Source organism: Antedon mediterranea, chromosome 3 (genome assembly GCF_964355755.1).
Source record: "Antedon mediterranea chromosome 3, ecAntMedi1.1, whole genome shotgun sequence".
Classification (NCBI taxonomy): Eukaryota; Metazoa; Echinodermata; class Crinoidea; order Comatulida; family Antedonidae; genus Antedon; species Antedon mediterranea.
In genome coordinates, this window is record NC_092672.1 from 28,333,530 (window position 1) to 28,356,413 (window position 22,884).

Here is a 22,884-nt window from a genome sequence, read left to right on the forward strand (position 1 = left end):
TTCTCAATTTGCTCTAGAAGAGAATAGAAAACATACTAATGTATAATATCAGTGAATAATGAGTTTGGCACTGAATTTTCCACCTATTAGACTTTCCCATGTTTATTATTAGTACTTTAGTATTGGTGTTCCAATCTTTAGCTTTTTAACAGAGCAGCTTGTTTTGATGCATTTTTGTTCAAAATGTTATAGCACGCTCTATAGCTTAGACTTCATAAAAACCTTATGATTATTTCATTACTGTATGTCTGGCCAATACATTATTGTTGTGTAAATATTGTGTGTTTGAGAAAAAAGAATAAAATGAGGGCTCCCTTCATAAAATCCCCATTAAACATGAATAAATTGAGGGCTCCCTTCATAAAATTCTATTAAACAACATGAATAAATTGAGGGCTCCCTTCATAACATTTTATAAATGACATTCAATTCATATCAAAATTTGTAATTTATATTACCGATTCTGAGAAAGTACACCCCTAACTTAGACAGTAATTTCAGTTTACTACTTAGATTCCTAAGTATTAATTAATGAAAATGCCTAAAGAATTTGGTGATTTGATTTTTATAAAAATCAGAGATGATTAGACTATGGAATCAATTGGTTGATTTGGCTCGAAATGACCATTAAAACAAAATATCTGCAAGCAATTCCTTAATAATGGTGGTCTCATGAATACCAGGCTAGTCATCTTAAAGACCCCTTCCCTGCAATTTTGGACGTTTTTTGGAAAATAATACATATATATCACTTTAAAAACATTAAACCATGTCATTCCTTGTCTTAAATGTACGTTTTATGGTAAATTATGATAAAAAGTGAGAAACAATGCACTACCTAAGTAGCTCGCGGCGATCGACCTCTCGTGGACGGTCTTAGGCCTAGCCTAGCTAGGCTTAGTTTTGTAGGCCTAGCTGGTAAACATCGATAACGTACGAACATCGTACGCTAGCTATATACCTAGCCTGACGTTGTATAGTTGCTGCATTAATTGTCTTTCTATTTTTGCCAGACTCCGTTGATACAAATTGGGGAAAACCCGGTATTTTCGCTGAAAAGTTAGGAGTCTTCCATTTGTTTTGCCTTCACGATCGATCGAAAAGTGGGCGAATTACAGGTGAAAAACAAAAATATCAATCCGCGCGCAATGCATTTTGGGATTTATAGCGGGCCGCTATAATTATTAGAATCGATTTATTTTCACATTTTTAACCGTTTAAAGACGAAAAAAGTTATCGCAATAGGACCATATAGTATTATTTTTACATTAAATATAGTTTGTGATCTTAAATTAAACGTGTCCAACCTAAGAATTACTTTTTACTAGCATAGTATAGAACTTGCTTGGTTTCTTTCTTTCACAATAGCGTCAACAATTTTTAAACTACAGAACATGCATTGTTTTCAAGGGGACACATTCTCATGAAAAAGGGACATTTCTCCCCTCAGGAGACCTTGTTGGGTCCTCCTAATAGGTGATTTACTGTATTCTCAATGTACTAAGCATTTAGTACAGAGTAAAAAATTAGAACTACCGCATAGACCGACAAGTACAATCCTATGCTCAAGTATATAATTTACAATCCTATGCTCAATCAAGTATATACAGTAATTTAGCCCAAATTTGGACAAGATACTTTACTTACGTTTGCCTCTCTCTATCCAGCTGTACAAATTGTTACCTGGTATAGGTCAAAAACACAACTGGCAACAACAACAACAACAACATTATGGGAGTATGTTTCCAGACATGCTTGATGATCCAAAAATGACTGGGGTAATAATGTATAGCGCTAAAGCGGCTTTCGACATTAAGCACTATTATATACAGTAGTCCAGTAAAATCGACGTATTATTATTAATACCACCCTCAAATTGTCACTATTCTATTCTATTCTGTATACAAGTTTTTATATGAACAGAGCGCCTAACAATACTTAGTAATTAATTAAAAAGAAAAGTTTTAAGTTGACGTTTAAATAGAGGTGCCCAATTCGCTCCTCTCAAATAGACAGGTAGCGCGTTCCAGATCCGCAGAGCGCTGACAGAAAAAGCATTGTCACCAGCTTTCCGATTAGATCGTGAAACGAAAAGTCGGGTGGGATCATTAGAGGAGGGAAGTCGGCACCTGTAATTAAATGAAAGCTGGTCACGGTTAAACTTAATTAAATAAAAAATGTACAAAGGAACAAAAACAATAACTTTGTACAAAATTCTTTTTTTTTATATGAAGCCAATGAAGATCCAATAAGCCATCCGAGGGCTGATACCGTCCACACGCAAACCAGCCAGCCGCGCCGCCTTGTTCACATAGCTTTCATACCCAGTTTTAGCAAAATGGCTTTAACATTTTACAACCATTTTGATGAAATTGTAAAAATAATTGTAACATACCCATTATATGCTGCTTTCACTTTAATGGGTGATGCATCTTCCCCTCCCATGTCTGATTCACCGTCGTACGCCACTTTGGTCTCAATTCAGTACAAACTTGGAATGTTAGGTTCAGAAGAGGCTATTGTACAGTAGTACAACACTGCCTGCAAGAAAATGAAAATAAAAAGAAATTATGAACTAAAGTACGTTTAGCTAGCACCTTGTCAAGAAATTCTGTATCTGCCTCTAGCTCCTGCCAAATCGAGAGTACGATGTTATAGAAACCAATTGCGATGACAGAGAACCAAAAACCAATCTAAACTAAGTCAGATCAATAGATGGATCGTAGGTCATCGTCTGGACCTACTGTATAAACAATCAAACCTGTGTCAAGGTGAGAAGCGAGGACACATGTCCCAATACTCCCACATGCGCACAATTAACTAACATGACCTAGTTTGGTTGTCAGCACAGTGACATAGTTGTGTCATTGGTTGTTGCAAATATCCAAAGCCCGTCGCACACTAGAGCTTTCGGCTGAGCCAACTGGCAAGAGTGACACTTGGCTCACATTGTGCGCCGGGGAATTTGTGAGGAATCGGCCACGCGTGCCGCTGAGGAAAACATCTATCGTGTTTAATATTTTTTGGCACGCGTGTCGTTTTCCTCAAGTGTACACCAAACTTGAGCAGATAGAAAACTACAAAATTCCACTGCACATGACATGTTCTGACTTATTATAATATATCAGCGCGTGCCGTATAGTGTATTAAGTAATTGTCCAATCAGAAAGTGTGTTTAGTATGCGTCCGATAGAACGCGATCACAGTTTGCGGCAACTTTTTAGTGAGCCAAGTGTTACTCGCGCCAGTAGGCTCAGCCGAAAGCTCTAGTGTGCGCCGGGCTTTAATAAATAATAGTAATAATTTTGCTATGATAACATATTTAAATAAACTCCGAAAAAGTGAGGCAAGCCATTATGATTCTATATTTCAAACATTACAGTAGTTGTTCATCTTCTGAAGGGAATTATATAATAAGGGCTTGCCTCACTTTTTTTCAGAGTTTATCATATTCAATATGCGATGATGCAATTAGTGAGGATGAGAACATGACTCTCAGACCTGTCTGTGATGTGACCTGTCATTTTACAAGTCCTTAGGCATATTGCTTATAGATAATGTTGCTTCATCCTTCGGATGAGACATTATTAAGTCGTGTTGACAGGGTTATTGGAAATTTAATACACTTTAGAATGAATTGAAATGTGATAAAATGCCATTTATTATAATAATAATAATAAATATGATCTATCTATAAATGGAAAAATGATAAAATGTGACAGTACACAATCTCAACAATAAGGTGTACAGAGTTCTGTACTGTAAAATATTTCTATATAGAAAATGTTAATGTTTGGAACATCATATAAACAAAAAGGTCAACAGTACACACTGTTTTACACTTTTAAACGGTCGTGGAGAATTGAAGCGGGGGGGGGGGGGGGTTATTTTCTATCAAAATGTATTTCCATAGTAATTAGTATTTTCTTATTTGTTTCTGTAATAAACGCTTGAAAACCCTGTCTGTTTATTTATAACTGTTGTAGGTCAAGGTCTGACGACTAATGATGGTGATACCATATTTCATCTAAAGAGGAATAAACAAAATCTTAAGTTAGTTAAGATAAAAGGTACCAAGCTTGATTAGCTTCGGCTATACCTTGGCTACCTTTTGTATTGAAATTGTTTTTTGTTTGTTTTGTTTGATACATTTGTAACATTACTAGGCCTAGTAGGCCCCATTTACTATTACTATTAATTAATAATAAAATTACTCAATAACCAATTGTCTGTACTGTCTGGTTCAACTAAAATAGTTTAATTTACAAACAATATTGCAACTCTAAAATGATTCATTGTGACTACAAATAATCCTAGGCTACCTAACTCCGTCACAGATAGTAAAATGTTTATGTATTGGGTTACCAAATGAATGAATTTGCTGTACATCAGCCAATAGAGAGGAGAGACAGTCAAATTTCAAGTATCCTAGGCTATAGCCTAGGCTAGGCCTAGCCTAGGCCTAGCGGAGTAGAAAAACATTATACGATTCACAATAACTCATTGGTTGTTTTCAAATTAAACACCAATTAAACTAGCACTAAACACACTAGTTTTCCAAAATATATATTTTATAAAAAATGTATTGATTTTACAAGTAAAATAAATCAGAAACACTCACCAAATAAAATAAGTTATGGGACACTCCTAAATGAATGACTCAAAAAAGGAACAATCTTGATCAAAATAATTTCACCTTTGACCCTGTAAGTCACTTGGAATAGTTCATAAACATAGGGGTATTTAAATTTAAAATAGAAAGGTAATATAACGTAATTAACTACACGTTACTTGTTAATTTAGTCATAATAATAATTACAGATAAATAGGCACACAATTTGAATATTTAAAAGCTTACAAATAATAATAATGAGTGATTATTTTGTACAGTTTATTTCTCATTCACCTTCATTGAATCGTTTATCCATTTACCAAACTTTACTACACACCAATGACTTTCGTCTTTTTCCGGTATAAACAATAGAACTTTTATTCACACGACGTGTACACTAAGTTGTTTAGGTAGACAAAAAACGTCAAGAAAAACCTTGGAGTTCGGAAATGGTAGTGGTTCGAACATGGAAAAAAGTGTTTCCGATTAACTTTCACAGTAAGTATTGTATTAGTGATATAATACCGCATAATATAGGGACAAATTGTTTGTCTATCCTCCAGGCCCCCCACCCAGGCCGATCCGATTGGTAAATCTCGGTAAGTCCGAAGTCACGTAAGTTTGTCAAAAAAAGATCGAAGTTGAAGGCCGCACTTTTTGTTAAGTACTCAATGACACAAGTAGCCCTACATACAGTACGCCTACTTAAACTATATATTTCACTAACTTGAACTAGACTAAAGCATGTCTACATACAGTTCTGCAGCCTAGGTAGGATCGAGTTTGTGCCCACTCGTATTCATAAGCATACAGTATACTGTAGCATATCTAAAATGAACAATTTGAAAATCTTTCAAATGGTTTATTAATAATCATTCACAAAATGCTACTCTGAATTTTTCCAACAAACATTAAATCTTACTGTATAGTGTCTTCTTCCCAACAACAGTGGGTGGGAGTTGGGGGCGGAGGTGATGAGACCTACTCGATTGAGGGGGGGGGGGGGGGCGTGTTGGAGGTAACACTACTCTAAATGTGTGTTGAAATGAAAGAAAACATCAGATTGCGAATATAGCAATACACAAGTTTATTCATACAGTACAAAATTTGCATTTATATGACAATATGAATGGTGATACAAAATGTTTGCGGTTTGTTTTACATTCAAAAGTGACTGATCAATTTTATTGTAAAGTCACTGACCAATACATTGTTTTATGTGACTGACCAATTGCATTGTTTTGTTGAATGACCAATTGCATTGTTTTGATGACTGACCAATTGCATTGTAAAGTGACTGACCAATTGCATTGTAAAGTGACTGACCAATTGTTTTATAAAGTGAAAATAAGTAATCACATCATAGTATTATTATGATGGTCATAATTAATACATTGTCAATAGGCCATTAGTTGGAGGTCAAATTGCACATCATTTCTATTGTCATTTTGATTGATAAACACTTCTGTAACATCCACATAAACATTTTTTTATTTAAACAATATTTCTAGTTTGCAAGTAGGGATTTTCAATAACTTTTTCTAGATTCTAGACTTTTGAGGAGATGCAATGATTGAATGAAACTAATCTATACGTACCTGGCATATTGCTGGGGTGATTGGATTGGTTCTTTGCAAACCAAGCATGACACAAATTTAAACCACATTTGCAATTGTTCTTTTCGTGCCACTCCTTTAGACAGTTATGTTCAACGGCAGCATGAGAAAACAGTTACACTGCGGGAGCTTATAGTTTATTAGGGCTGAAAATATGGGTATTTGGAAACTCGGGTTGGGCATGCGCACACCCCAAACACGTCTGGGAAAAGAGAGTTTATGAAAACATTTTCTGTTAAATTTTGAGATGCACAGTAGTCTGGAGACTTCGTTTTGAATGTCAACCTAGGCCAGTATAATAATAATTCACTGTCAGATAGTCATCGAATAATGGTCAAAAATAGTATTTCATCATGGTAAATTTTTTTTTGGTTATCTGCCGGCCAATCAATTATTGTCAGATGCGCGCCGTTTTTTTGTAAGAAATATTTCTTCTTTATAACATTTCTAATTGCAATGCCTTTTCAATATCCTTTTTCACTTTAAAAACTCCATCCCATAATAGTCACTATTGTTATGCTAGATTCTTGTTCGACTATGTTTTTTCTATCATTGCTTTTAAGGACACGAATGTAAACTAATTCTTCTTCTTGCAAAAATGTATTGTGTCATCCGTAATCTCTTGTGATTTTTTTTCTTGCACTGTTATATAATAATAATAGATTCGAAATAAAAACAAACAAACAAATCAAGCAACAAACGAATGCCTCAGTCTTCATGTTTATACAGTATGTAAATACGTCATTTTTTTGGAAGAGTCATAATATGGTAGAGTACAGTATATAATGATTCAGCAATGAGGAAGTCATTCAACTGGAAGATAAACAATTACAAGACCAATAACGTCACCTTCTGGCGTCGTATCTTCATTATATACTTATTGTAATATAATGTTCACTGTATTTGACGGGAAGAGTTCTATCTAATAAACCATTTGTTTGGAATGAACATGTGACTAATAATGAATAATTAGTGTCCTTTTATAAAAGGACTGTCGCCTTTAAGATCAGCTACATTAGGAACACTGTGATCCAATTCAAAGGATCTAGTATTAAAGAAATCTATAAAATCCTTTAAAATGGATTTAATATTTGAGTTTAAGGACGAAGAGAATTCATTTTGTTTTCCTTCTTATATCAGGTTGAGCGAAGAGGCTCTGGAAGCGGTTACGTGTATACAGGAGCAAGACTTCCATGGAATTAACAATTGTAAGTATAACTGCAGTACAAATAGATGCATTTTATCTTTTTTTTGTTGGTTAAGTTAAAATAGTAATGAGAAATTGAGGCTAAAGCTCTGTCTGCACTATCAAACTAGTTTGACAAAAAAAATGTGATCTGCCCAAATATGGTAGTGACATGCTTAAATATGGTAGTGATATGACATCATCATGTCCATATATGGGCACACCACATTTTTTTCCCACAAAAAGTTGGATAGTGTAGACAGAAAGCTCTATTGAGTTTCAGTTTCAGATTTGTCAACTAAAAGTTAAGAAAAATTTTAAAATTAATGTTTGCTTCGGTTATTTTAAAAAATGACTTCAAGCAAAAACATTGACTATAACACAAAGTTAAGTTGATTTTTTTTTGTAACATTAAAAAAAAAATCTGACCCCTGCGTCTAAAGAAAAACGATAACGTAGCTGCTTTCACTTTTATGGTAAGTTTTGTAATGATGACATTACTTGCTATCCAGAAAGACTGTACGTGAGGTAAAATTTCATCTGCAGTTGCGTAGGACTGCAGTTAAAAATTGTTTCATATCACAGAAACCAGATTTTTTTTATGGTTTTTGCAATCAATTAGAATTTTTATGACTTTTCAGATCGGTTTTGTAATGTTTGTGAAGAACCTCCTAAGGCAAGAAAATGCCGTAAAAATATGATATTAAATTGGGGCGTAACCACCAGTACGGTTATTAAAGTTTCAATCTGACCACTTTTTAACAGAATATTGACAACCCAGTGGCTTGGACAGAGATTGTTGCCTTTTTTTGCAACAACCACTTTATTAATCTTGTGGCTTCATTACTGAAAATACAATATTAACTCCGTTCTAAATTACAAATTTGATATTAAATCCATTGCTCCACTAGAAACCTTGACAGCTTTGCAGATATAGAAAGTGAGAGGATAGATCTTGTGGCAATCAATATTGACTGTGTTATTTATAGTTGTACAAATAAAAATTGTATATGTTTGTTATTTGATATTGACGAGGAAGTTTTTAAACTTATTATATTTGTATTTTTTTACTGTATATAGCAAACTTGAAAAATAAATTATAATTTATAACAGCAGCATTATAGCACTGTGTTATGCGCTGAACCATGAATTCCATAGCTTCCTTTGGTCCATGATTCGAATCCCAACACCGCTCTCCTACTTCCAGGCTGAAATACATGTAGATATAGCAACGTCTTTGGATAAAACGTTATGCTCAAAATTTAATTTTAGCTGAGTTGAATGTGTTCCCATGTTTCTCCCTCTGAATCCACCCCTGAATTCACCCCCTGAAATTAACTAAAGCCTACAGTATCAGTTAATACCCGACCATACTCAACAGTACCATAGAATTTACCAGTCTCCATAAAAATGGTATTGAAAGTTCCATGGCGCTTTTAAATCTTAGTAAAACAGTGGTTAAAAGTACCTATATTGTAAATTTTTACCATTTTTAAAGTTCAATGTGAATGAATTTTTAAAGAGTGCTCTGAATCTGTTTGACCCGCATAAGGAAATTCTTTATTGTTTTCACACTAAGAGTTATACAATCATATCAAAACAACAGCATAATACAGTGCCATTTACACTATACACAAAAAAGGCTTAAACAGTGATGTATTTTTTAAATTATTTTAAAACTGCTCTATACTGAATCATGCTGTTTGACCATAAAACCTTTAGAATTGTGGTCACTAAACAAAATTCATTAAACAACAATTATTGTATACTATAGTACTTGATTTCATTTACCACAACTTTCTCTTAAAGCTCAAGTACAGTCATGAATTTTAAATATATTATCTGACTAATTGTATATAAATCAAATATTTGTAACAGAAATCAAGACAAAAAAACATGAATTTCCCTTAATATGGTCAAATACAAAATTTGGCAAAATTCTGCCATAAAAACCAGGAAGACTTTTTTTAAAGTAGTTAGGTAGTTTAACCTAATATAATAACATGTCTGGTGACTCCCTAGAAGGTGAAAAAAGATGGTGGATATATGGTGGATAATTTTTGCTATAGCATAAAAATCTGAAGTTGAATAAAAATACCAGAAATGTAAAATTCAAGTTATATTACCTATATTTAGTCATCGATAACAATTTTTACCACACCGTTTATTTTTCCTAGCTTCTTAAAATGCCTCTCTATTTACAAAATTTGTGTACAAAAGAATAGAGATTTTTAGTCGCGTGGACGCGACTCTATAGTCCATTAGGTCGGTCGGTCTGTCTGTCGGTCCGGTATCACTATGCGTTTTAGCATGTGACTTATTGCTGTTGGCCTTGTTCTGTACTTGTAATTTAAACTATCCCCCCACTCCCACTGATAAGAAAGTGCTTATTTTCAACAAGCTCGTGTAACACAAATAAAATCCCAAAAATTATGAAACATAGGGAAAACTGTAGATCGATAATTATTGGAATGTATGATCAATAGAAATTTTTTGCCTGCACCTGGCCTTTAAGATCCTAAAACTGTTCAAGTAAATCAAATTGTTTCATAAATCTTATATCATAAATAAGTAATAACTTCCAATAGTTTATTCTCAAAAAATTTCATCTGGTTTCAATGGATATTAAATAAATAAATGTTAACTTTTATTTAAACCAGTTGACAAGTACTTACTTGTAAGTACTTGTCAGTAAGTACTTGTCAACTGGTTTAACTAAAAGTTAACATTTATTTATTTAATATCCATTGAAACCAGATGTATTCTCTGTCCAGTTTCTGTTAATTGGGTTGATAATATATTATTTCTAATGTATATTCTATTCTTGATCACTAAAATGTAAAAGTATTTTCTGTACTGTAAATTATATCTTCATTCAAGTTCAAGCCCCGTCACATTATTTTTCTAAGGACAAAATTACAACTCCACTCCCAAAGACTTGTAATAAGACTTTGTTTATGTAGAGCATCTTGTGTATGTATGTTTGTCTTGTGAACCTCTGAGGGTCCCTAATGATCAGCAATTACTGGATGGATCACACCCTCATTTAACATGGTTAAAAAAAAAAAAAATCTTTGTACATGCTTGTGAACTTTGTATTGCTGTGTTGTGGGCTCATATCATGTTACAAAGTTCAAACTATGTTATTAATTTATTACTGAAGTAGAACATCAATTCTGAATAACAACCCAAAATATAACTAGAATTTAATTTGTCACTTTGACGAATTATAGGTGATCATTTTATCATTTTAATGAAATTAAATTTTTTTAAACACGCATGTACGTTAACATACGATCGTAAAAAGTTAATTGATGTACGCCATCCTATGAAATGATGCAAATACGCTTATAGTGCTGAGTTGTACCTATTATGTGTCATATTATAATAACAGTACAGTATACTGTATATCCATATATAGTGTAGCATAGGTGAAATTACGGGACCCACATCATGTTCTAAGTCTATGTCTGCCCATGTTGCAAGCCGTAATGTCTTCTTTCTTGGGCCCACTCTGTCATGGCAGTTAGTTTCAAAAGATGATTAAATTAAATAATGTATTAATAATTATTAGGATGGTATTCATTTGAATAAATGCCTCTCCAATAAAACATCACTTTGAATAATACCCCCTCCCCCCCAACCCAACTATCTAATAAACGTCCATCCACATATTCATAACAACACAATTATACTATTTGTAGTAGAATTCATCGCACTGTTATCTACAACTTACCAAGCATTTGTTATTCTTTTTTAGTACTTTTCATATCTATTAGAGGATTTCATTTTATTATAAATGTTACCATATTATTAAAACTACAAAATTTAACATATATCCCTCGAATAAGCACCCCCCTCAAATGACCTCCGCCTCCCCAAAGGGCCCTACCAAACAATAAAAACTGTACTTTAAAATGTTATTAATCATCTAAAACACTGTGAAACAAAGTAGTTTAGTTTTACGAATGTCAAGCATTTTCAATAATGGGAACCGACAGAAAACGTATAAGGAGAACATTATCATTCCGAGAACCATCGTCTACACTTCCTAGAGGGGGAGCGAGCGAAGCGAGCTCACCCTCTAGTTACTGAAATTGTTTTTGAATTTTTTTTTTATTTGGCTGTTCTATAGACCTATACTATTGACACTGAATTACAGTAATGCTATCAATATCATTATACTTGTCTAAAATCTTTTACAGTAAATGGTGTACTGTCTACTGTGTAACAAAGGAGAGGTCATGCATTGTTCACTCTTGCTGTATACACTGCAAACAACAAAGGAACAGGATTTGTTTTGTTCGTTTACATACTTTTCAAACAAACTGCCTAATATAGAAAGCCCACCAATTAGTCACTCTACCAACAGGCCGAGTCACTGGACAATTGTCAGATATTGGCAAGTTATTGTCAACAATACTGACTTGTGTTGTTTGCTGAGGTTTGTTTTTGTTGTCTTTGAACCAATGTAGAGTATCCTGTTGTCAGTCAGTTTATTTAGCATTATGGGTCATTCCATCTCAGATCACCCAATGAGTTAAACCCTACCTCTTCCAATTTTGATGAAATTTGGTATATGGGTGATTCATAGCAATTAAAGCCAAAATTTCAAATTTTAACTTTATTGGACCAACGGTTTTCGAGATATCGCAATTTCAATTTTCGGTTTTTACGCAAAAAAGGGCGCGTCCGCCACGTTTCAAAGAGCTGTATCTCGGGAACTATAGGTTCGATTTTAAAAGCAAAGGTATTTTTGTAAAGGGGAGACCATAAGGAATCTAAATATACTAATTGTGTGTGTTTTATGTTAATTTTAAGTTGAATAAAACTTTGACATATATTTTGACCTTGAAATTGACCCCGTGGAACACGCCCGTTTTGTTGGTGACTATCATGAAAAATGTAGCCCTACGTGTCAACTACAACATATACAAAAATTGGAGGGGTTTTTTTCTTTGTTTCCATGAAATTACAATTTGAAGTTGACATACCTCTTCCTTTTAGTGTATTTTTGGTGTCTGTCCATGCATTACTTCAATGTCAATTTGATGTATTCCAAAATTAATTTTATTTACAAACTAAATATTATTATAATGTTACAATTGTCTATGTCTGGCCTTTACTCCTTGTCATCTGGACAATTCAAACAGTATTTAGAAATGTTGTGGCGATCATTTTGGGAAATACTGTAATTCCTAGTCGAAGAGGATTTTATAAACGGAGAGGATTTTATAAACGGAGAGGCTATAATACAATGTACATTTGATTCAGGAATCCAACAACAGTCTTCTTTGGACGGCCAATAAAAGGTTTTCGCTGACCCATGAGGATGCATAAATTTAATTTGAAAATCCCCAAACTCTTCTGAGAGTGAGACATCCACCACCAAACCAATCCATGGGACACCATCATAACTACAGCACACAAAATTCTGAAGTCTAATAATGGTGGGTTGTGTATCAGCAACAATTTCATTTTCATCACTGAAAGATTCTTGAATCACTACCACATCCGGAGGGTTTATCTGGGTACTAAGTTTGTAGACCTGCATCTGTGCCAGAGAAACGGGAACAAAGCGATGATATTGTAATGTACCCTTGATGGTCTGGGCGAGGTTGAATCTCGGCTTTATTTCTTTTTCTACAGTAGATACCTCATCTATTCCCACATGAAAAAAGTTGATGCCTGGAATGTCCATATGAGCGAGTCATATGGCCGAGCGGTTAAGGCAGGGGCGCCGTTTACCGTACCTAAAAGACAACAACATCGGCAAGGGTTCGAGGCCGACTCGCTCCTCTCTTCAAGTCTTCTCGGATAAGGACTATAAACCATAGTCCAGTGTACACAGTTATAACATGTGTGTACTTTAAAGGACCCAGTTCATTATTCGAAAAAGAGTAGGGGGTTACCCCGGTGAACTGGTTCACACAATAGCCCCTGTATCAGGGGGATTACCACCTATCTGATAGGACAGTGACTAATTCACTATTGATAATCCTTGGCCACATTGCCTAAAGACATAAAATAGAAATAAAAAATTACACAGTAGTCGAACATACTGAGAGATGTGATAATATGACATTCAGTCAAACGCTGTAAGCTTCTCTTAGTGACAAGCCTCTTAACTGTTCCACCTATGCCATCACACGCACTCTTGCCATGTGATGTAGCGAAAAAATTCCACTCGGCGTCTAAACCAAAATCTTCCTGGTAGTGGCAAAGGTTAATAAAGTAATATTTGTTTTTGTATTGGCCGCCACATCCATCTGTGAAATAATGAACTTTTTTCATGGTTGGTAGTTTTGTTTTTATATAGGGGATGACAACCTTTAAAAAGGCATATACAGTAACTGTTGTATGTTCTCTGCAATCACTTATTATGCATATGTTAATGTGCATAATAACATAGTAAGGACACTAAACTATGTGTCAAAATTGATTTGAAAAGTATGTGAGTTACCCAGTATTTCTCATATCAAAATACATCTACTGTTTAAGTGGGCCTGATGAGAAAGCGTAACAATAAGACACCTTAACAGTTAGTGTTCACACTGTGTATAAGTATAACAACACCAAAAATACACTAAAAGGAAGAGGTATGTCAACTTCAAATTGTAATTTCATGGAAACAAAGAAAAAAACCCCTCCAATTTTTTTATATGTTGTAGTTGACACGTAGGGCTACATTTTTCGTGATAGTCACCAACAAATCGGGCGTGTTCCACGGGGTCAATTTCAAGGTCAAAATATATGTCAAAGTTTTATTCAACTTAAAATTAACATAAAACAAACACAATTAGTATATTTAGGTTCCTTATGGTCTCCCCTTTACAAAAATACCTTTGTTTTTAAAATCGAACCTATAGTTCCCGAGATACAGCTCTTTGAAACGTGGCGGCCGCGCGCTTTTTTGCGTAAAAACCGAAAATTGAAATTGCGATATCTCGAAAACCGTTGGTCCGATAAAGTTAAAATTTGAAATGTTGGCTTTAATTGCTATGAATCACCCATATACCAAATTTCATCAAAATTGGAAGAGGTAGGGTTTAAAATTCCATTTTTTTTGGGTGAACTGAGATGGAATGACCCTTATGTGTTATCCTTTTATTGAAGGTCAGGAACCCCCTTTTCTTAAAAAATGGTCACAGCTGAAGTGGTATGTTTTATAGTCTGATTTATAATGATTGTTCATCAAAAAGTTTGGACCAGGGTTTGGACAATAAAGTCCTGTTTCTCTAGAATCGAGAAGTGTGACCCAATTTACAGACCTACAGAAATGGAGATTAGTTTACTATGGAAGTACAGCTGTACATACAAAATACTGTATGAGAAACACCAGTAAACCACCATAATTATGTTCAAATCAATGACACCATGTCAATACCCAACTTCTATTGTATGTTTTGCGCAATCATTAGTTACCTTTCTTTTTACAATGTGTTGTGTCACTAGACTATGTAGCTGTTGTGTCTAAAAGTCATTATGTTTATGTTTTTTGATATGTTTATGAAGGTTTTGGTTCTTTTTCTGGAAAAACAAATTATACAAATATCCAAGTGGATAGATTGATTAATATTCAGTGTTTATGGATAAACAAAAAATTGGAACTGGTTTTGAATTTTTGTTTTCTTTGAATAACAAACATGTTCTCACAGTGTTCCCGGCATCATGCTGTTGTTTGAATGTGAATGGTGATATATTTCTACTCTCACTATTTTAATAGTTAATAATTTTTGAATATACCCGATTAATTGCACTGCTTTTTAAAAGTTATTTTAAGTAATTTGACATTACTCTTTCTCAGATTGCAACATGATGGAAAGTAAACCACTGCCACCGATTCCAAAAGCAAGGTTGGTGAAACATGCCAAGCCAAATGTACCTACAAAACCTACATTTCTAAGAAACCAGCAGTTAAACAAACCAAGTAATAAAACATTGATGCTAATTACAAGCAAAGATGGAGAATTATCTGTAATTAAAAGTAGTAACTCACCGCCCATTGCACCTAAACCAAAATCTACATTCCATGTACGGGTCCAGCAGCATGGAAACAAACTTCAAGTCTGCCCGGTTGGTCATTATGTCGAGGTTAACTCAAATGAACTTGAGGTCTGTTCTCTCAAGAACGACTTTTATTGGAGTATATTACAAAAAAATAAATTGGAAAAGAAAGAATTGGAAGAAAGTTGCAAAATTGAAAAAGGGGTGCATAAATCTGTAGAAGTTTGCCCAATTCCAGCACCCAGAAAAATAAGCAATGAAACGTCAAATGAAAATACAGACCAATCAAATGCAGAAGGAAGACATGATTTTGAAAATGTTAGAGCTAACATCATACCGGTGCCAAGCCCAAGGAGTCAAGTAAATGTAAAATTGCAACGCAGATTATTTGAAAAAATGTTACATTCAAAAGACAACGAAGAAAAAAGTTCTGATATACTCCATTCTAATGACAGTTCTAAAAAAACACCGAAAAAAGCAGATAAATTATCGTCCAAAACATTTTCTCATAGAAGAATGCCTTCAAGACAAACCAAAAAATATGCATCACAGCAACCTAACAAGCCTAGACCAAGAAGCATGGAATCACCTTCTGTTGAATTTCCACCAAAACCATCTTCCAGAGTAAGGAAAGAAAATACAAATTTACAACACACAGACATTTTAACAGACTTGGCTAAAATAACTGCTGCGGAAACGATTCCTAAGCCATCTCCCAGAGAAATGTCAATTTCAATGCATTCCAAAACAGACAATGCAAGATCTGCCATCGCTCCACCGTTATCTCCAAAACCATGCCACAGAAGCATTCCAGAACAACCAAATTCCAAACCGAATTTCCAAGTCAGTCCAGTTGAGCCGTCCTCTCAATTGATTTTATCAAATGTGAAATCGAAAGATATGCCAACAGAAGATATTCCAAAGACTACTGCAAATTTGTCCAACACAAAAAAACATGCAACAACACTATGTGCTAAACAAAACATTCCAAAGATAAGGATCTCTGATGAGAGTAGTGACAACCAAGTATATTGTGAACACCTTGAAAATATTGAAATTGAAAATATTAAAGTAACAAATAAACGCAATACTGAAGAATGTACTACTACCGGTGTGGAAGTAGATTCTACTATAGATCACAAATCAGAAACTTCTATTGAACATGGAGTATTAAATAAAAGTAACAATCAGTCTGGCAATGTAGTGATCATTCAAAATAGGAGTGAAAGTAACTCTGATATGTACCCATTTGTAGTTCTTTATCCAAATAAGAGCTATTCAGATGAATACACAGATGTAGAAATCAATCCAGACCGTAGCAAAAATCTGTCAGATTCTGGTGAAGAGCCTGACAGTGACCTTGATGACCCAGACTATGTCAATTGTAAAGAAGACCATGATGATTTTAATGAGGATTATGTCAATGGAGATTTCCTTGATAGTTGTTCCAATCCTGCTGGTGAATATATGAACTTTGAAGATGCTAAAAGTTGCCAATCCACAGAAGACAATCTGGTAGAAGAACCTCCTTATGTCAACCATGGCATTTCAGCAGAAAGTTGTGGTAAAGACAATGATGCTCTTTGTGGAGATACCTTAGAAGGCCACAAAACAGAGGAAAATAGTAAAAAGACCTGTGGCACTAGAACAGAATGTTATGGTAATTCAAATATTTATTTGCTAGATTAAAAATCCATTTCATTTGAATGAATGGGAGAATACATTTCAAAGATTTGATTAAAAACAGCCAGGGTTTCAACAAATTCTATAATAACCATTAAATATCACTTTTACAAATAAGTAGTACAGTATACTGAATGACATTTAATGCACAGTAATAAAAATAAAACATGACAAAGATACCCTCGACGTAAATAATATTTATTACACTTTCTATGTTGCTAAACAAAGTTTTCAATAACTCATGAGCTACAGCAGTTGCTTTTTTTTTTATTTGGCAGAAATAAATTGTATAGCTTTGTGGTCAATATGGTTTTGAGTCCTATTAAAATCTAAAATCTTTCACATTTTTTAAAAAGCTATTACAAATATGGTACAATCAATTGACAAAACCATCTTCTAGAGAGCTAACATTGTTTAAATAGAAATAGCACATTTCTAAATTGAAACAATTTTTTTATTGAATTTCTAAAATTTATATAAAATTAAATCTTCAATCATGAACATTTTGTTATTTGTCAATTTTGTCTTGCGGTTTAAATAAAAATTGTCATATTAATTTTTGTTATTATACTGCCCTCTTAGCTTGAAATTGTTGAATTATTGTATGATCTTAATTTATTTTTTCAATCTATATTTGACTTGTGAAATCAATAATTAACTTAACTTTACTCTCTCTTTCAGAAGTGGTTTTAGATGTTTCAAATTCTAAATCTATATCAAATAAGTAAGTATTTTTAGTCTGTTGATTTTTGTCATTTGCTCTGTGATAATGAGTTTTGTTTTGAGTGACACGTCTCTGCAAATGTAGATAATGATTTCTGTGTTTCTCACTTTCAAATTAAAAGAGTATGTAACTTTTTTTTTCTCTTTCTTTATCTGATTTTGGAGGCGCCTCTGGTGTCTGCTTGAGGCTTATGATAAATTCAGCAATGTCCAATTGATGGATGTATGAAAGAAAATGGTAAAAAATCCTAAATTCAAAACTGCAGAGCCAGAGAAATCTCCCTGTGAATACAGAATGGCCATATATTTTTACAGACTAATTCAGCCTCGGGACCAAACTTGTTGAGGCTGATAAATTTCATTTCATTTCTTTATTCGAATTCAAAACAATATAACAAACAAAAACAGTACAGGAATGAATTCAGGGTATCACAAAAAAGTAACTAATGGTCAAACTTATTTCCATTGTGGCTTGTCAAATATGTCATTATAAAAGAAAAGTCTCATAATTCAGAAACACTGATCTAGGGGACATATACAGTTGAACCATTCCTTCGTTACATCACTAATCAGGGGAAACTTTCATACAAAACAAACGAGAAGCATATATTTAACACTACTGTATGACCAACCCCTAAAGCTTGGTTCCCACTAGAACGTAACGCTAGAATGTAACGCAAGGACGTAAACGCAACGCAAGCGTTTTAACCAATGACAAGCGAAGTTATAGACAGGTAGCAATCACAAGCGAATAAGCCATAGCTTGTGATTGTTCAATTCACTTGCGTTGCGTTACGTCCTTGTGTTGCGTCGCTAGTGGGAACCACGCTTTAAGGGACATCCCTATTATGAGGGACACTTTGTCTCCTTAATATTTGTTCTATTGTATACTGTGCAAGGTTATGTGGTCAATCGTGTGTTTTTGTGTTTGTTTCTTTCAATTTGTTAGCAGGATTATTCAAAAAAGTATTGCCCGATTTTCATAAGATTTAAAGGATGGTTTCATAGCTGTATGGGAACACATCATTGCATTTTCATATGCCTAGACAGGGGTTTGCGCTCTGTGAGTGCTCTTCTGGTTATTTCAGCATTTATTACATTTCCTTCATGAAATCACATAAAACAAAACTATTTTTTTTATTACAAGTCTTTAAAAGTTGAGTTGAATCTGTACTGTAGTTCCATTTCTACAACTTAGTGAAAGAACCTATCAAGCACTATCCCATTGCTGATTGAGATTGTCTATAAAGTGCATCTGTAGTGGCCTTAAGTAATTAGGTATATCTGATTTTCTGAGGAAGTTTACTAGCATAGAAACAGGAAGGTTTATCTTCCTTTAGCAATATTTCACCTTTGACCTTTACATTTGTCTGCAAGTAACGCGTCATAATCAATTGATATGAATCTGAAAAAACTAAAAGTCTATATATACCTACTAATAATGTATTAATATCATGTGTTATCTTTAGAAGGAATCAACGTGTCTAAATTAATTGTTTCATAGCTTTGGTCATCATTTTTTGAGTCATAAACCTTACTTCTTTCTAAGTCTGAATCAATCAATGGGTATAGTGGTACCAAGGGATAGTGGTTTTATTGTATTAAGGGATAATGTGTCGAGGGGTATTGAGGTCAGGACAAACCTTCTCCAATGGGGACAATGTAATTTCTTATCTTCCTTTGTATTTCAAGTTTTTTCAGTTACAACACTCACGGTAATTTATCTTTTGAGAAACGACTAAAAGATGCTTAATGGTTTATTTTGGGGATTTTTTCTTCACATACATGGATAGCGTCAAAACTAGAAAAATCAATACCTCTATATCTCAACAACATTTTATCTCTGATTTTCAAATACGTAGGCATATTTCATCCTTTATTTCTTTTAGAAATAGTTTTACACTGTATGTATGTTTTCCAATACATCACCTTATTCTCAGTGGCGTAACGCGGAGGCATGAGGCCCATGGTTTAGGAACCTTTCAACGCTGGAATGCCTCAGGCGTTTTTACCATTTTCCACATATTTAATGCCTGTTTTTTTCCTCTGGGCACTGCTCAGGGCCCCTATAAACTCCAGGGCCCCTGGGTTTAGCCAGTGAGCGTTCATAGTCGTTACGCCACTCCTTATTCTAAACCTATTTCAAAAAAAGTATAGTGGTTATTGAACTACAGAAGTAGGACAAAAATTCATATCGCATAGTTTTTCTCAACTGAACTAGTCATCTTTTGATTAACTAATAATATGAAAAACTTTTTAATTCTTTACCGCAAATATTTAGTTCCTAAAGCACTCTTTAGTAGAAAAAAGTCTTATCAATGTTTTTAATATGTATTTTCCCACAACTTGACTCACCGTCTTTTTCTAAACTTATTTATGAAAAACTTCCTTCTAAGTCTGTGTAAATAATATGTATCTTGTCGCTGTCTAGTAGAAAGAATTCTTGTCACTATAGATGTTTTTAATACATGTATTTTCCCTCAACTTGACTCAATTCTAATTCACATCCATCCAAATTATTTACTCATATTATATTCATATAAAATTTGATGATTCAAAAGAAACTGAATTTGGATTTAGGCAGATCTAGAAGTGGTTCTAATTCCTTTTTGAAATTTGAAAAAGGTGTTGTTTCAGGTGAGGAGGTCGGGGGATTGCACCTTTCCATATATTTTGCATCTGCACATGTGGAATAGTTATCATTAATACCTCATTAGATTAGCTTTTGGTTGTACAACATCAAGATGTAAATTGGGAGCCAAATGCACTTGGAAAATCATAAATGTGATCACTGACACTCTATGGCTAATTTGTATAGGTTCTGCATAGTCCAATCAAATGTTATATGAACTGCTAATAGGCATCCAGTGGTAGGAACCAAATGTTGTCAATCTTGCAACACATGCATTTTGACAATGTTACTATATCTTTGCTTTTTCCATATATTGAAGTTAAGTTTTTTAAAGTTCTTTTAAAGTAATAAAACATTCTAAACTATAATATTCTTTTTTATTCAGTACATTTTTTTTTACATTTTCTTATGCTTTGTTTTATTTTTGTGTTCAAAAATTCTGTAAAAAAATATATACTGTAGGCCTATACAAAATTGTATGCAAGTTTTAAATAAAATTGTCTATACTTGTTTTAATGTTTTGATAGGAAATTTCTCTTGTTTCTGAAAAATAATAAATACTGTAAAATTATTTTATGCAAGTTTTAAGGAAAGTGTCTAAAAAGCTATATTTTATAGTTTGTCTTTTCATCCAAATTTTTACTTTTTACATGCTCTGTTTTATTGTTGTGAATAGGCAATTTATGTTATAAAAAAATATAAATAAAATTATTTTTATGCAAATTTGAAGGAAATTGTCTGAAGAGCATACTTTAGAGTTTGTGTTTTACTTCCAAATAACTCATTCCAATTAACATTTCCGCTGTATTCAATTAATTAATTGATGATATCCTTTCCGCATGATAACCCTCAGAAAAAGTGGTACATTCCATTCCTCTGTAAAGGGCACTGTTTTAATAAGATAAGTTATTGGTGATTATGCGAACGGAGTATGGTACGACTCAGAACTGCGTTTAAGTAAGTAGCTAACAACGAATTAAAGTCAGGGCCGTATTAGGTTACTTCATACTTGAGCTTCGCTGTTAAAGTAAATATAAATTTCGTGACTTGTAAATTATTTATTAATTTCAATTATTAAATTTATCAATTATCAAAAGTTCTTGAAAAAAATTAATCAAAATTTATGTTTTTAGTTGTTTCTATGTAGGCCTAAATTAGCTCTTTTATTACAATTTCCTATTAATCCTTTTACCTCAATATCACTAACATATTCTTAGTAAGCTAAAAAATTAGTAAAGTTGTGCAAAATTGTTATTTCTTTTATAATCAAATTCTTTATCTGAAGTCCTAACTAAACTAACAGTATTTCCTTATATTATATTGTCATAATAATTTTTCTTGTATAATCTATTCATATTTGAGAAATATACAATTTCTTAATTTTACAATATTTAATTTGTATTCAATTTTTATTTATTTATTTTTTTGTTTAACATAGCCAGTTTATATTATACGTAATCTATATTTTGTTTTTACTTTGATAAAGTTAAATGAAGTTTACTACTATTGAAATTTACTACATTTCACTATTTTCAACAAAAAACACATTTAAAAAATTGTATCACTCATACAAAATTATTGTACAATTGTTCTAATAATAGAACATACTCTTCCTTTAGGAAGTGGCTGACATACATTCACACTATTTTGATTCATATACCATTTTTAAAGTTAGATAAATTTATTAACAACATTTTTATATTTTACATAATAAATAAAGAAATACTTAAAGAAAATGAAATACTGATTAAGATGCTATATAAAACATTTATAATAGCTTATTTTTATCATAAAAAATAAATGTTTTGTTCAGAAAACATATATAAATAACTTGTGATTCACGTTTGATTCAATTTTGTAGGCCTAGATCATAGCAAAAATTGTCTGTAAATGAGTAATATGACCAATTTTAAATTTTCCCTGTGTGTGGTAACAGAATAATTTTGCTAAATAAAATGTGTCTATAGGTTTGTCTTTACATATTGTCTTGATGTTTTTTCCCTGTGATATTTGTTCACTGTTTGTAACACTGACAATTTTTTATTTAATTTTTTTTTTCACTGAAGCTGGCACTATCATAACCAACTACTGTACTTGTTCTATTGAGATTTGTGTTTTCATCAGTATTGTAACATTATTTGTTCCCTATTTCTATCCTAAAATCAAAGTTGCCATTGAGACTGGCACTATTTAAACCAACCTTCTTCTACTAGTTTTTTTTTTACACTGGTGCTGTTCTATTCTATTGAGATTTGTGTTTTCATCAGTATTGTGACATTACTTAAATTTGCTGTTTCTATCCTAAAATCAACATTTTGTATAGCTTTATTTGTTGCCAATGGAACTGTAACTATTTAAACCAACTTTCTAGTTCCTGCTTAATTGAGATTTTTATGGACAGTTTTCTAGAAATAATGACGTTACT

At 33.1% G+C, this 22,884-nt stretch overlaps 2 protein-coding genes across 3 annotated transcripts in view; one reads left to right on the top strand and one right to left on the bottom strand.

Annotated features, from left to right (window-relative positions):
- The window catches only part of LOC140045142 (protein kinase C iota type-like), a 62,363-nt gene extending 57,703 nt beyond the window's left edge, over positions 1-4,660 (bottom strand). The window contains exons 1-2 of the mRNA XM_072089905.1: positions 4,622-4,660; positions 2,396-2,541 (exon numbers count right to left, since the gene is read on the bottom strand). Coding sequence (XP_071946006.1) covers positions 2,396-2,445 — 50 coding nt within the window. The 5' untranslated portion in view covers positions 2,446-2,541; positions 4,622-4,660. The remainder of the gene's footprint in view (positions 1-2,395; positions 2,542-4,621) is intronic.
- Positions 4,661-4,981: 321 nt separating this feature from the next.
- The window catches only part of LOC140045140 (uncharacterized), a 40,273-nt gene continuing 22,370 nt past the window's right edge, over positions 4,982-22,884 (top strand). Inside the window, exons 1-4 of one of the 2 annotated variants that reach the window (XM_072089904.1) lie at positions 4,982-5,110; positions 7,369-7,436; positions 15,222-17,081; positions 17,786-17,828. In XM_072089904.1, coding sequence (XP_071946005.1) covers positions 15,230-17,081; positions 17,786-17,828 — 1,895 coding nt within the window. In that variant the 5' untranslated portion in view covers positions 4,982-5,110; positions 7,369-7,436; positions 15,222-15,229. Of the gene's footprint in view, positions 5,111-7,130; positions 7,437-15,221; positions 17,082-17,785; positions 17,829-22,884 lie in introns of those variants that run through there. The other variant, XM_072089903.1, reaches the window with a different exon arrangement.